Below are 16,482 nucleotides of genomic sequence, written 5' to 3' on the forward strand. Positions count from 1 at the left end.
ATCCCTACATTAACATGTCTCAAAATACTAAGTTAAACCTGAAAACCAGCCATTTTAATGTATGGATGACTTTCAAAAGATGAGGCAAGGTGAGCACATACTAAGTTGTTGGCCATCCTGGGGGCATATATAACAATAATCTCTATCTGGTTAGAACTTGAACAGTGATAGTCTACTGCATAGTTTTGGAAAAGAAATTCAATACCTTGAACCTAAAATGGGAAGGAAATTTGAAGGTCTAAATAAAGAATGGCAAAAGGTGATCTCAAAAGAAAGGGAAGAGTAGGAAAATATACTGATGAGTGCAATTACAAATCTCAGCTGTCACTATCAATAGAAGGGATCTTGAAAGAAGGGAAAATTAAGGAAGCAAAAAAGAGGAAGAGAAGGGGAAGGGAAAGATAGGAACAAAGCTGAATTCCTCCTTCTTAAGAAATTATAATCAAGTTTTGGAGTTAGAATATATATGCCAAAACAAACAAAACTACTCCACAAGTTCTGATAATTTAAAATTGATTTGAGATGGTGGTATCCCAAATACCCCAGCAGAAGCAAACAAAATCACACTTTCCCAGGCTTCAAAGATAGATATCACACTCACTCCCACCAGTGCCTTAGTGAAGGTTGCTGTAACAAAGTGTTATAGAATGATGGCTCATAGACAGCAGAAGTGTGTTTCCCACAGTTCTGAAGGATATTATCCCAAGATCAGTGTGCCCACGTGGTCAGTTTCTGGTGAGGACCTTCTGGATTATAGATTTCTGGCTTTTCCCTATATTCTCATATAGACAAAAGAGGCCAGAGAAGGCCTTTTATAAAGGCATTCATCTCATTTAGCTAATGGCCTAAAAGTCCACCTCCTGATACCATAACTATGGGAGTCAGTATTTTAATACATGAATTTGAAGTGGGAGTAGGGGTTGGGATGGCACACACATTCTGTCCATTGTACTGGAATTCCAAGATTTTTTTAGATATAAAGTTGCAGAGAATATAAAGCAAAAATATAAACAACAAAGAGGCAACAAATTAACCCTCTAAAACAAAAACAAACAAACTACAACCAGATAAACAGAGGAGAATTAAGGGAACCATGAAGATGAATCAGGAGACACAACAATTAGCATACTAAACTGGAAGAATTCAGAATTTGGATACAGAACACAAAACAATTATGCTAAAAAAATAAAAGCAAGAACAAGGAAGAAGAATCATTTTTTAGAAAATAATTAGGAAGTTGTGTGCTATAATTAAATAGAAACTGTGGAATTAAATAATACATTCACTGAAGTGAAGGTATGCATAGAGGAATTAAACAGGAGAGTGGAGCCATCTGAAGAGAGAAAGTCTGGAAGATAGATTTAAATAAAAAACATACACATTGCAGGACAGAAAGAGATGGAAATATGAAAGAAAACTCAAGAGACACTGAGGATATATTGGATAATAATGTCCTCATACATATAATTGAATTCCAAAATAAACAAAAAGAAAATAATTTTATTTCAGTAAATTTAAACTCCTAAAGGAACCAAATTCCTAGAAAAATATAATCCAGGAAAATATAGAATGCATGAATAGTCCTATAATCTCTTACAATTCAATCAATATTTTAAAATTTTCTCAAAGAATGCAGGACACATATGGTTTTGCCAGAGCTGTCTACCTAATCTTCTTTTCAGATAATGAAAGAGATACAGCAAGTGAAGAACTACATCAAATTTTACATGATCAATCCAAGAATGAAAAATTATAGATTAATGCCATTCATTAATATAGGTGAAAAATTCTAAACAGCATTAGTAAAACAAACCCAGATGTGTATTAAAAAGATATTAATCATGAATAAGTTTATTTTATTCCATAAATGTAATATTAGAAATATTAATAGATGTAACTCACAACACTACAAATTGTAGGAAAAAATACCATCCATGTAGAGAAAGAATTAAATTAAATTCTATAACCATTTGAATTAAAACTCTAATTCAAGCTAGAAATAGAAAGTTCCCTCCTTATACTGAATGAAACCACAATAAGCTGACATTATTTATTCATCCACTTTGCAAATCATACCAAATGTTGGCAAGGATGTGACTGGGCTGGAATTCTTATACACACAGCTTCTAAGACTGGGGGTTGGTAATAGCCCTTTGGAAATAATCTGGCATTGTTTAGCAGATTTTCACTCAACAGTTTCATTCCATTCTTACATATGTGCACCAGAAGACTTGCATAAGAATATTCATAGCAACAATGTTTGTAATAACAAAAAAGGAGAATTTTTTTTGAAACAACAAAAACAAAATCTGTTAATAGTAGAATGGGTAAATAAATTCTATAGACATAAATTGACCTACTGACAGCAGCAAAGGATCCTGATTTCATACAGGGAAGGCTGATACTATCTGAAAGGGGGATATGGGGGGCTTCAAAGGCATTGCTAATGTTATTTGCCCTAAAGTAGAAGATGAATAAGCCGATGTTCCTCATATTATACTTTATAACATATATAGATATAATTTATGTTTTACTTATCAAATATTTCATAATAAAATAATATCTATAAAGACCTAATGTGATAGCCAAGTAATGTGAGGTGAGGTATAAAACACTTCCTTTTATAATAAACTAAAGGCACATGATGGAGGTGGGAGGCACATGGGAAGCAAATAGGATAGTTTGCCTTGTTAACATCAGCTGAGTAATATTCAAGTTTTTCATCCAGATACATGTAGCATGTGTCGTAAAAGACCGTACTGGGCACTGGTAAAGAGCCAGATGGGTGCAAGTCTTGATTGTGATACTTTTTAGCTGTGTAATCTTGGGCTTTGATTCCCTCCTCTGTAAAGGAGATAATAACAGGACCAAACCAAAAAGTTTTTATGAGCACTACATGTGTTCTCACTGGAAAGGCTGAGAAAGTACTTACACAGAATAAATGCTCACTGTTAGATTCTAGTGGTCATTTTCTTTGATTTAATGCTTTTGAAATGTTCTGTTTGTGTCATGGTAGGCTTTGGTCATTTGACGGAGCAACTGATGACACTGGCTGATGGACGTGTGGTGTTGGCTCTGGAAGGAGGACACGATCTCACGGCCATCTGTGATGCGTCGGAAGCCTGTGTAAATGCCCTTCTAGGAAATGAGGTAAAATTTACAAGTGCAAAAGAGTCAAATAAAAGGCTTAGACATGTATGAATGCATATTTTAATGTCTTTTTAAAATTCCACTTACTTATAAAACTCAATTTTGTTCTTGTCTTTAAGGAAGTAAGCAAGCTATGAATAAGTGCAATTTAACAGCTCTCATGTTATATATGCTACAACTTTTTTTTTCCAGACACAGAATCCACGTAGTACTCCCTTCACACAACTCAAAAATGAGTAAAGATAGACTCTGGGAATAAGACCCAATCAAATGAACATTAAAATGTTCAATAAGAAATGAAATTTTAACATTGTTTCTTTTTTAAGATTTTTTGTAGGATTGTCAGTTCAGAAAAATAAAACTTTTAGAAATATTGATAATCTACTTTTATCATCATTTAAGAATTCTCCATAATAAGAAGGGAATATTATTTAAAAAGTTGAGAAATCCATTGATCTAATGCATGCAGCCAGAATGCCTTAGATCCAAGATTTGAGCTTGAATGTAAATAGCTATAGGTCTTTCTTTTTTATTTAATACTACATAATTAAATTGAAGTACATTTTACTGACCACTCTGCAGAATTAGGACTGAATTTCTATGATTTTTATGTCCAAATCCTGACAAACTTTTGGACCAATTAATTGCAACTCAAAAAAAGTATTTCAGAGATGGATGCAGTGGCACATGCCTGTAATCCCAGTGACTTGGGAGGCTGAGGCAGGAGGACTGCAAGTTCAAAACCAGTCTCATCAACTTAGCAAGGCCTAAGCAAATTAGTGAGAACTTGTTTCAAAATAAAAACATTTGAAAAAAAGTATGGGGATGTAGCTCAAGTATGGTTAAGCAACCCTGTGTTAAATCTCTAGTACCCTCCAAAAGTCCAATTCTGTATGCATTAATATTATAATTCACTTATTATAATTCACTTATTTGACAGTGTATGAAATTGTATATATTTTGCCTTTCTTTTGTGAACTTGAAATATAAATTTATTTATGAAATAAATATATATTTTTTAAAATTATCATTCATATTGTTTTAACAGTATCACATGGGTTTGCCTATAGTATTTATGGAAAAAAGGTACCTTTTTCCTTGCATTGAACATTTATCTTTTATTGTCATCATTATCTTATAAACCTATACTGTTTTGACATCATTATTTTGACATATTTATTGAATTAAGTATATATATTTTTAATTCAAAATAAAAACATTAGAGAGAAAATCTGATAACTTCTCAAGTGCTTTACATATTGGGCTGCATAATTTTAGACAGCAAAATAACCCACAGGATGCAATTACATAATGATTAGTGTCAACAATGGACTTCTGCTGTTTCAGATCACACACAAGTCAAGGTTTCTAGGATTCCCTTAAAAGTTAGAATCTTTTTCATTTTCTTGTGATCCATCAACATCAAAAAGAATGTTGGATTTTTTTGGTGTGGCAATAAAGATGCAAAAAATAAATGATTACCTATTTTATCAGCTAATATGTTCTACTCTGCCTGAACACCTGATAACATCTTTTGCACGTCCTGTGTATATTCAAATCTCCTATTTGATTTTAAATACTATAGAAATATTTTAGAGAAGCAGACTGGTTTTAATATTTGCATTATAAAGGCTTACACCAGATGTGCAGAAAATCAGAATAGGTTGTGGATTATGGCTACTGATGATTGACCTGCTCAGAAAGAAATGTTACCTGGTTCCAAAAGCAAACTACTTTTCTGACTAAGTGGAAGGAAATTACAGATTTCAGTGGCTCTCTTTGAACACCCCATTCAAATGAAATTCTCATTTTGCTATTGTAATCTCTGCACTTGGTCCAACTCTGTTCTTTCAAGAGAGTATTTCCAGTGAGGATGGAATAATCTCTTCTATGATCCCTCTCTTTAAGAAATGATTAGGTTTCAAAACAGATTCAGCTGAGTGCAGTTACATGGTTTTTAAAATGTATTGGGCTAAAGTTTGAGATCTGTGCCTTTTCTCTACATTTTTAGAAAGACCAGGCAGGTACAAAAATATCAATGGTCATTCTTAATTCTGCCCACAGGGGTGTAGAGATTGCTCAAAAAATTCCAGGAAATGAAAACCGAAATGATTATTTTTGGCTCTATTGACTATTAAATTGACTTCAATTTTCTGGATGTCTGACATTACGTTTAATGGCGTTATTATAATACCCTAAATATGATCCTGTCTCTTGATTGGCCATCTTCAATTGAGTGAACACAACCAAAAATTTGTTCATTGTGAAATAAAGGAAGTTTGAATAATCTAATCTTTCTGTATTTTTTTCTATTAAAGTTTCTTAGAGTCGTACACAAGAATACAGATTTCTCACAAGATACTGTGAGGACGACAGATGGAGTTGTTACATTGAATATTGAAAGGGAAATTTTTTTTTATAACAGGTCTATCAGTGCACAGAGGAACAAAGCTAAGAGAAAGAGGATTTTTTTAAAAATGAAAAATGGAAGAAAAATACAAGTGTGTTGTACGTTATAATTCATTTGGAAAAAGGAAATGAAAATGTAATACTTGAAACAACTCAAGAAACAAAGAGTTCTTCTCACTTTCATTGACAATATAATTTATAATCCAAGGCCTGGTTTTTGGTATTTTTTTTCCAGGTCAAAGATCATCATGACTGCATTGAAGTTTTAAATTTCATTCCTTTAGAAAAAGTAATATAAAAGGCAGATTGCATGTACCTCACCATTTAAAAGGCGCATACATGCAGTTTTTACAACAATTTTATGTGGTGAACTTTAGGTAAGAAAATAAAAGAGACGTCTTTCAGATACCAATTATTGCAATTTCAAATCCCAATTTCCCTCCAAACCTCCTTTTCAAGTGATTAATAGAGCAATTATAACTTATTATCTGGGATTTCGCTTTTACAAATAACAAAAAAATGTACTAAACCTTGAGCTTAAAATACTGGCAGAACCCACTCTGGCTTCTCAACTCTGAACATGCAATTGAACTCAAATTAGAAAGGTCAAGAAGGGCCTTTTTGAGGGACTCTGCACTTTGTCAGATGTATTTATTCATGTGCAGAGGATTAGAATTCATAAACATTTTGCCAGTTTTTTTTTTTGAATGCTATTTCTTTTCCTTGTTGTTCTTGGCCAGGCCATGTCAATATAGCAAAATACTGCTTCTTATGGCTTATTATCAGCAAAATAATATGTAGTTCATAACCCAAAGGAATTGTAAAATCGGCAGGATCTGTTGGCTCTTCCACTTGGTGTAGACACATAGATGGGTACCAAAACTCTTGATGTTTAAGAAATCAAGTTATCTGAGTGTTGTACCCCAAACCAGTATTTTCTTCTTTTTAAATATTTTTATCACAACATGATCTACTTAGCAAAACATCTCTTAACTATTCTTTTAAGAAATATGCACAAGGTCAGTCAAAATAATATACTGTTGGATTAAAAATAATTTGAGCATGGTACAGGAAATTCCTAGAGGCAACTGATTTGGAAGACATACCAGAGTCTTTTTTTTTTTTTCCTTTTCCCTGGCAAAGTTTAGAACTTAGATTTATTGGTCCAATCAGTGTTTGATGAATATTTTTGAACTTCTTCATTGAAGCGCTTAGAAACACCAGCTTGGGATTTGCAAGAAATTGAAGTAAATATCTACATGAAAAGAATCATGAGTTTACTTGGAAAAGCATCAGGGATACTTAAGTGAATAGCCACATAATTTTTAGAACTGGTAATAGAATTCCCCGGGGAATCTGATTTTGGTAATCTGTATTGGAGCTGGTTGACAAACAGTGTCACAGTTGCTTTAAGACCAAATTTACCTACTGTTATGCAAAGCCAATTAGTGGCACCCTGGGTTGATTCCTCTGAAAGAAATTTTCCCAAGAGGTGAGAAAAACTTTAAGCAGTTGCCATTCCTATGGAATCCAAAAGGAAAACATTGAAAACCTTGGAGAAGTAAAGGATGGGAGATAGGTAGTAGGAGCATTGGTAGTGAGCTGAGAACATAGAGGTTAGAAGACCACCTGTCAAAACACAATAAATGATGGCTTTAAGCTTGAGAGGGAGTGAGCCAGAGAGAGAGAAAAACCCACGTCGTCTTAGACCTGAACGCTGTTGAGATGGCCTTGTGACCTCTAGTACTGAAAGTTTAGTGCTTTTGCTCAGGAGTATACAATATATATATTTTTTTCTAGATCTTCCTCACTCTTTTTGAAGTTTGAATTCTGATTTCTGTTTCCTTTCTCTCTTCTTCTTCTTCTTCTTTTTTTTTTAAATAAGTACCATCTCCTGTTGAGTATGCTTAGCTGCTTTCATTTGACTTGGATTTCACAAACAGTGGCTAAACAGTGATGGTGTTTGTTGATAATCTTTTTAAGATGACTTTTTGCTCTAAAGCTGCTGGAAAAGTCTCTTGAATTGACGCTAGTGAGTGTTGACAACCACCCCTGAGGTGAACTCTTGAGATGCCGTTGTCCAAGTTGCTCATCAGGGGTCTGTTTGCACTGGATTTTGAATAGGGAAGTTGTTTTGCCCTCTTTTTCATCCTTTAGATTATGTATGGCTGAAGTGTAGTCCATTGGGGAATTGGTGTGAATCTGGGAAAGCTTACAAGGTCCTAAATGGTTCCAATTCATGAATAAAAGAGAGAGCCGAATACCAGGGAAATGTGTGCTATGCCAGAGCAGTGTGTTCGGTCTTCTTTCAGACACTGAAGTGTCTCCATACTTTGAAAGAGAATTTATCAATGATCTGAAAAGAGGAAAACTGTTTTGGAAAATATGACTTAAAGATACTTTCCAGTATAGATATGGCCTATGAAGTTATGTTCCGTATATTTCAGCATTGCTTATGAGAAAGCAAGCTATCTGTTTCAGCAAATGCCAAATGAACCATTGATATTTTGATAATTCAAAACTCCATTATGCAGTTCTCCTGTATTATCTGTTTAGGTTTTTCAGGAGCTATTAAAAGAATTGTGGGTTGTGAAACTGGATACCTCATAGTTTATGGTTACCAGTAAAAGAAAAATAAAGCATTTCTTTTTTGAAAAAATTATTGGGGTGAGTCACGAGTTTTTTTTTTTATACTTGAATTTTTTAATTTGATCTTTTTAGTTATACAAGACAGTCGAGTGTACTTTGATATATTATACATACATGGAGTATAACTTTCCATTCTTGTGGTTGTACATGGTGCAGAGTTACACTGGTGGGGAATTCATGTATGAACACAAGAAAGTTATGTCTGATTCATTCTACTGTCTTTCCTATTCCCATCTCCCCTCAATTCCCTTCCTTCCCCTTTGTTTAATCTAATTAACTTCTATTCTCTGCTGGCCTATAATGTGTGTTAGCATCTGCATATCAGAGAGAACATTCAGCTGTTGGATATTGGGGATTGGCTTATTTCACTTAGCATGATAGTCTCCAGTTCCATCCATTTACTGGCAAATTCAATAATTTCATTCTTCTTTATGGCTGAGTAATATTCCATTGTATGTATATGTGTGTGTCTACATATATGCATATATACATATATACATCACATTATTTTTATCCATTTATCTTTTTGTAATGAAGCAAACATGTTATAACATTCATTTATCTGTCCATTCAACAAATAGCCTTTTAGTGGGCATTTATTTTGTTGGCAACAGTTCTAATACAAGTAAAAGTCAAAGGAATATAATCAAAGTGTTTTGGGAATATAATGTAGGATTATTTGCTTTTAGCTAAAAGGGTAGAGGAATATTCTAAAAGAAGTAGCATTTAACCTAGATCTTAAAAGGTGATTTGACAAACTAATATCTAAGGAAAAGATTTATTGTATAGTATAAAAACATAGATAAAGTCATAAGGACTTTCTGGAATTGTGGATGGCTCTTCTTAAGTTAGTTTGTTTTGGTTTTGGTAGAGGGGAGGCCATTTGAGTGGAATAAAGTAAACAGTAAGGCAGGATCAGTGGAATAGAATATCACAGGATTAGACTTTGTGTGAAAAATATGGAAGCTTTGGTCAAATGAATCCATGCTTTGGAACAAAACAACAACCAACATAACAGCAGCAACAACCACCACACAGTGATATTTTTTTGTTATAGAGATGGCAGAAGCTCATTCAAGAAAATAATAGTTTATTGGGGAGAGAATCATTGGGAGCAATGAATGAAATTGACTCAGTTTACATCAGTTTTATGCCACAGTTGACTCCTGTGGGCCTGCGAAAGCCAAGTGTGTCATCTCTACTCAAGTGTGAGTTCCCTGTCCTCACAATGGTAGATTCAAACAGGCCCTGGTGGGAATGTCGACACCACAGACATTAGCAAGTACCAAATGAGGGCTATTTTTTTGGACAGTTAGTGGTTAAATGCTTATCAGAACACCACTGTTACGTGAAATGAAACAGATCTTCTTAAGCAGAAAAATCAGCCTTTAGAAAAGGTTTATTAAAACAAAAGAAGGAAAAAAATTCAAACCATGAAAATTAGCAGATTAAAGGAAGAGGAAATAAAAAACAAATGAGTAGAAGGATATCCAGGATCAAAGAAAATAGAGCACTGAGGACTCATGAAATATAACTGTCCAATTTCCACTTATTTGTGGAAACAGGGGCAAGTAAACACAAGATTTGGTACATATACTATGAAATAAGCCACCTTCCTAACAATTGATGTCCAAACTGTGGCAGTGTGCTGGAAAACTACACAGAAAGCACTGAACCAACTCCCCTTTGATGTTATTGAAACATCAGTTTTCAGTATAAATATTGAAAACCTGGGCTTTTCAATGTATGTGGTATTTCCCTAACTTCCCTAACTTCACTCTGGTTCAAAGTGCTTTCTCCTTATGCTGTAGACTTACAATCTTACCTAATAACAAGAATATCGCTAGTCAGATTTACCCAGAGAACTGGATTCATTACCAATTGAATTTTTTAACTTTCCAATAGACCACTATGCCACTATTCAATAACCACAGCAATAATATTAGAGCCCAGCCCATAGGTTCCTCTTATCTTGTTTAAAAATGTTCCTCAGTATCTCACAGGCACTGAATGACCAACACAGTTTTGTTATTGTTGTTGTTGATGTTGTTGTTGCATCATGGTCCTCCCATTACTCTTATAAGTCTTCTTGGGCTTGTAGAAGTGCTATTGAGTAGAGATGTTTCCTTGTTGCTGTGTTGATGTCATCCTTTTTATCATCCACACGAAGGTAGGGTGCAGGCAGACCTAATCTGAATAGTCTCACAGTCTGTCATTATAGACGGATTGTCAATAGAATCTACCCTGATTTCAGTGCCCCCCACAATCTATTTGGTCAAGGATATTAGTGACTTCAAACAAATAAAAAGGGTTATTTTGAGAATGACTGACTCATTCATCACAGTATGGATAAAATTATAACCAGATTGACTTATGCAATCAAATTAAACATATACAACTAATTGCAGGCATTTCTAAGCCAATTATTTAAATGAGAGTTGAGTTTAAATCACCAATACCTCTTCACTAGGGAACTGATAATAGTTCATCAGCACAAAAGTTCAAGTCTATATCACAATCTGCTTCTCTTGTCCTCTTGGTCTTAATCATCATATTCTTTGAAAGTTCCCCCAACATCTTGGATCCTGACGATTAAACACATTTTTCATTTTGTCGGAGTCAGTTTAAATGTTGCAGAGGACTTTCAGCTCCCTTTGTAAGTGAATCATGGCCTGTATCTAAGAATGTAATTTGTTGCTCTTGCTACAAAACATATAATCTCACTGTTTTTTCAGAAGCACCATAATGTAGTGGAAAGAACATGTTCTGAAGATCCAGGCTTTGTGTCCCTGTTCTCTTATGTCATTTGGGAGACTTTTACTTTTTCTTCAGTAGTTTATAATTAAAAAATATAATACTTGTACAGAAAACAGAATGTACATGAATGTACAAATCAATGGTGTGTTGCAAAAGATTAACTATGTAACCATCAATCAGGTCAAGAGATATAATAATACCAGCACCTCAAAAGACCCCATCTTTCTTCTTCAAATCAGTACCCCATCTCATACCCCATCTCATAAGGGGTCTATTTTCTGATTTCTAACACTGTGTTTCATTTGCTTATTTTTGAACTTTATGTAATGAAATCATATATCATGTATTTCTTTGACTCTAACACCTTTTGCTCCAACATTTTATTTGAAATATTGATTTCTTTTGTTGCAACTAGCTACACATTGTTCATTTTTCATTGTATAGTGTTTCATAAAAATAATTTGTATATAGTTTCATAAAAATAATTTGTAGTAAAATGCTATAGATTATTTATATATTCTAACTTTGATGGATGTGGAAATTTTTTGAAGTTTTGGAGTTTTTATGTACAATGCTGTGATGGTAAAATATGAAAACTTTTATAAGAAATAAACAATACATGTACTCTTACTGCTTCATTTCAGCATTTCAATGTGAATCCTAGGTAGTACAATAGGGTAAGTAAAAGAAAACCTATTCAAAGAAGATTGGAGAGGAATAAATAAGTCTCATTCACAGATTATGTATGATTAGGTATGTAGAAAATCTATAAAACTTATTTCTGTTTAAATTACAAATTAATATGTAAGTTTACAAGGTTCTTAGTCAACTGAAGTCAATGAAAATTCAAAAATCGTTCAGAATATCACATAAAAATAAGTTACGTATATTGTATACCAGCCATAACAATAGAAAATAAAGTTTAAGAATGTATCGACTTCCTGTAACCTATTACCATTAGGGGAAACTGGGTGAAGTTTCCTGTTTCTCCTTATATGGGTATTTGGCACTATCTTCGTAAATCTTAACAAGTCTAAGATTATCTTCAGAAAGTTTTCCTAAATAAAATTACATACACACACATAATTTGCAAAAGCATCAAAACATAACATGTAGACAACATAAATCTATCAAAAATGTGACCCTATGCATGACACACTGTAAGTTATTTTCAGAGAAATTACCAAACATCTGACTAAATGTAAAGAATATACCCTGTGTGGGGGTTGAAAGTCTAGGTACTGTGGAGACCCCAATTACCCCCAAACTGGATTAATCTCAATGCCTTTTAAATTCTCATTCAATTTTGCCTCCATGCTATGGCTTTCTGTTCCTTTCCAGTTTGGAGTGATTATTTTCCTCTGTTATCCACTGGCATTTCCATTCTGCGTCTGCTTGCTCTGGGACTTCTTTTCCATTTTCTTGCATATCTTCTGGAGAAGTACCTGTCTCCATATCAGGCAACCCTGCCAACACACACAGAAGAGAGGAACTGTCTCAAATGTGGGCACGGTTTTCTAAGGGAACAAAATGATTGTCACTGTTGTTTTTCTGGTCTGTCACCTTAAAACCATCCCTTGATCACAGCTGGCAACCAAGTAGAAGAATATATTTCACTCAGGTTTGTCAGTTACAGAGAGTGAAAGAAGACCACATCTCCATGTTTGTTTTCAATTAATCCCTCCTTCATTTGTTCCACCTTTTTTTTTTCTCTAATGCCTACCATATATCAAGCTCTATTTTAGTCTTTAAATGTCTCACAACAGAGTAGAGAATGGTAAATGTGGTTGTGATATAATGTGCATAGGAAACAAGAGTATTGGTCAGGAGAGATGCCACAGAGGTGGAAATAATTTTTTCTATCAGAGAATTTGAGAAGCAGACAATATTTGTGCTAGTCCTTGAGTGATTAGCAGTTTTGCTGATTCAGTGAAGGGTAGAGAAAAAGAAGTCAGAAGGAACAGAATCGATAAAAGCATAGAAGTATGAAAACATTTGGGATATTAGGGAAATATCAGAATGTAACATAAAAGCTTACAAGAATATTTAATAGATCCTTTACTTGCTTAATGAATGCATTCAACCTTATGTACCTGTTACATTCGCAAGGGCTCTGTTTAACTTCTCTTGTTCTGTTTTGAATCATAAAAATAACAGTGAGCTGATTTTTATGTCTCATGAGCACAGAGTGTTTTAAAACTCTTAATCAAGAGCTTCTCCAAGGATAAGCTTTGCTTCTTTCCACAGATGGATCCTGACCAACGGAAAATACTTTTCATGATTTAGATGATCTTATTCTAAAGAACCTGAAAATGATAATGACCACAATTTTTATGGTGTTTTAAAATAGCTAGAGTACTTAGAGATCACACGGTATGCACAACTGAACAAACTTCTGAGTCGTGTCCATAGAATATCTCATCTTTCTATAAAGATGGAGAAAAATAAATTTCCTATCATTGAGCTGAGATTCTCAACTCTATATGAAGAATGGCTGTAAGTAACAGTTGTGATTAAGCTTTACATATAGCAAAGCTGAATGAGAGATTTGTGTGTCTAGAGGTTGTATCTAGTGTATCTTAATTCCATGATAATTACTATTACTTATTGGAATTGCTCCACAGAGATAGCATAATGGTTGCATAATATTTCTTACATTGCATCTGCTTTATCTTACTGTAACTTTTTGCATGCAAAAGTTCTTTGGTTTGCATAAATTTCTTCCTTATTTATCTTTTAATAATTCTGATTAGCCTCAATTGCCAATATTTTTGCAGTATATTGCCCCAACTAAATACATCACATAGCTTTAGTGTATATTCTCATTTTTTGCTCCAAAATTATAAAAAATAACCATTTATTTAATATTATTTTATTTTATGCTTATTAGATTACTACTAATAACCAGACTCATAAATATTTATCAAATAGGTGCTTCAATTCATGGTTTTAATACTTATAAATATGAGTAACTAAGTCAACAAGCTCTCTAAAAAACAACTTGATTCTGTGGTCCTTCCATACAAAGTTTTAATTTTTATGAAAACAGACTCTAAATGCTGTTTCCTTTCTTGCCAAAGGACAGAATATTACCAATTGCCTCCTTTGCAGAGCTACCAGAGGAAAAATAAAGAACCTACACTGAGAACTTTCTGAATTCAGCTCTGTCTGTGCATATACACCCCAAATGAAACAAATTGGGGCAATTTACTGAAGGTTTAATCCTCTAAGTGACATTCACTTAAAACATACAGGGAAATGGTTTGGGAAGCTTAAATGATCAATTTAATTGTCATAATTCTCTGGGATGCTTTTGTAAGTTGACACAACTTTATCATATCTCACTGAAAATTCTAAATTGTGGGTTTAGTGGTGTATGCATTTTTACTCTGAACACTTGAACCACATATACTTTCTATATAACCAGGTTATATAGACCTCAGGTGGGACAATTCCAGAAATTAGTTTTTGCATTGGTGATCTGCCTGTAACACTCTTTCCACTGGCCAGCACCTTTCAATTTATTGTCATATTTTTTAATCTGAAGTCACAGAGACACTTATGAAGAACTAAACATGCTGACATCACCTTGAGTTTGTATTCTTAAAAATCTGAATAGGGATGCTTCAAAATATTTCATTAGCAAAACCCACCCAATTTCTATTAAAAGTCATTTTCCCTGAGCACTGAGAAATAAGTGAAAGAGAAGCTTATTTATGGGCAAGGTGGCTCCGTCAACCCTGTTTAATTTTTAAATGAGCTTTCCGAGGTACTCTTGATTGATGATTCAGTAGTTCCTCTGAGTTGGGAGGGTAGTAGAAGGGTAGCATATTCTTGAAGATATGATCTGAAATACCATATTTTGAAAAAATGATTTTAATAAAATTAAAGAGTCTAAGATTTCAGAACTTTTCACTGACACTGAGTGGTGGTAGCGTATTTTCCTCTCACCAAACCATTGAACATAAGCCTTTTGATGTTTTAAAGGTTTTTCTTTGGCAGCTAAGAAAAACACTCTGGAAAGTTATATTTAGTGAATTTACCCATGTATAAATATCCCTGAGCTAGTCTGTTTTCCTGCAGCATCTGGAAGAAAGGTGCTATTGTTTGAGATTCCATGATTGAAGTATAGAATAATCAATTCAGAGAGACCCTGCGGGGAAGATTCACTCACATGTGCTGTGGAAACTTGTAATCCCTCAGTTTTTTTCAGTTTTTCCTGAAGATGAAGAGGCATTGATGAGTCTGTGCTTTGGTACGTCTAGTGACAGCAATTCCATTCATGCCACATCATAGTTGAACCACCCAGTTTTTATTTGAGACTATTAACTTTTTCTAGGAAAACTGCACTTTTGCTAACCCTTTTATTGCTATTTTCTCCTTGCTTTGGGGGGTCATAAAAGCTGGATGGCTCTTTTGTTTGTGAGGATCCTGCAATGCACCACGATCATCACCAAGGCATTTTCAGTGCTGCATCATCAGACTTGGTTCTGACAAATAATCTCCATAAATTATTTACAGCTCCTTTTCATTTCTTGTAAAGCAATGTTTGCTGAGCTCCTCCATGAAAAATCGATGTAATTCCAGAGATCATGATAGATTTTCAGGAAAGGAATTTATCCTGGATGTAAAGGCAGACATCAGCAGAGTTATGAATTATGTAGAAATTAAGGGAAACTGTACAGTTATTTTACCTTTGCTTTAACTTGAACATTTTATCTACTACTTTATTCAATGGCAGGTAAATAAGAACAGCTGTCTCGTGGCTTTCCACCGTTAAGTGTTCAAATGTGTTAGGTGGTTAGATATGAAAACACGGCAAAAATATGGATAATAGACTCCCTGCTCTGTCTACTGCAACTTCTCTGAGATTTGTTTGCAGGGCCCAGCTGCGTATACAGACATGATGGAATTTGGTTTGTGAAGAACCTACAAAAATTACACAAATAACTCATATCTTAAATGACTAATACACAGACATGCACCTGCTTCAGGGACTTTATAGATTAATCTTGTAACCAATAGAAAAGCCCCTTGGAATTTAATTATATGGATGCAAAACAGAAAATAAAACAGGCTACACTTTTAGTACTGATATCAGCAAAATGTTAATCAGTTCTTGGAGCAAGCTTTTCCTGAGGATTAGGTTCTTCAGTTTGCTTTGCTTCTGTTGATACTTGATGTAAAATCATAATATTCTGCTCATAGTCTTATCTCATATTCTTGCAGCTGGAGCCACTTGCTGAAGATATTCTCCATCAAACCCCGAACATGAATGCTGTTACTTCTTTACAGAAGATCATTGAGATTCAGAGTATGTCTTTAAAATTTTTATTTTTAAAAATTCTCTAACCAGGTAAAGCTAATTGAAATGACATTGAGAATTAGAGCACAAAGAAACATATTTAGAGTTATTTTAATTAGCATATAATGAATGTTCTTCCCTACATGTTTTATTGCATTATTCTTAATGTGACAATCTTATCTTACACTGATGACATAACTGAGACGATAAGA

General features: G+C 34.0%; 1 protein-coding gene across 19 annotated transcripts in view; it reads left to right on the plus strand.

The window, feature by feature from the left end:
- Hdac9 (histone deacetylase 9) overlaps positions 1 to 16,482 on the plus strand; it is an 863,294-nt gene that overhangs the window by 799,311 nt on the left and 47,501 nt on the right. For all 19 annotated transcript variants that reach the window (XM_048799672.1, XM_048799670.1, XM_048799674.1 and 16 more), the window contains 2 exons: positions 3,017 to 3,150; positions 16,195 to 16,279. In XM_048799672.1, coding sequence (XP_048655629.1) covers positions 3,017 to 3,150; positions 16,195 to 16,279 — 219 coding nt within the window. The remainder of the gene's footprint in view (positions 1 to 3,016; positions 3,151 to 16,194; positions 16,280 to 16,482) is intronic.

Source organism: Marmota marmota, unplaced genomic scaffold, assembly GCF_001458135.2.
Source record: "Marmota marmota marmota unplaced genomic scaffold, marMar, whole genome shotgun sequence".
Classification (NCBI taxonomy): domain Eukaryota; kingdom Metazoa; phylum Chordata; class Mammalia; order Rodentia; family Sciuridae; genus Marmota; species Marmota marmota.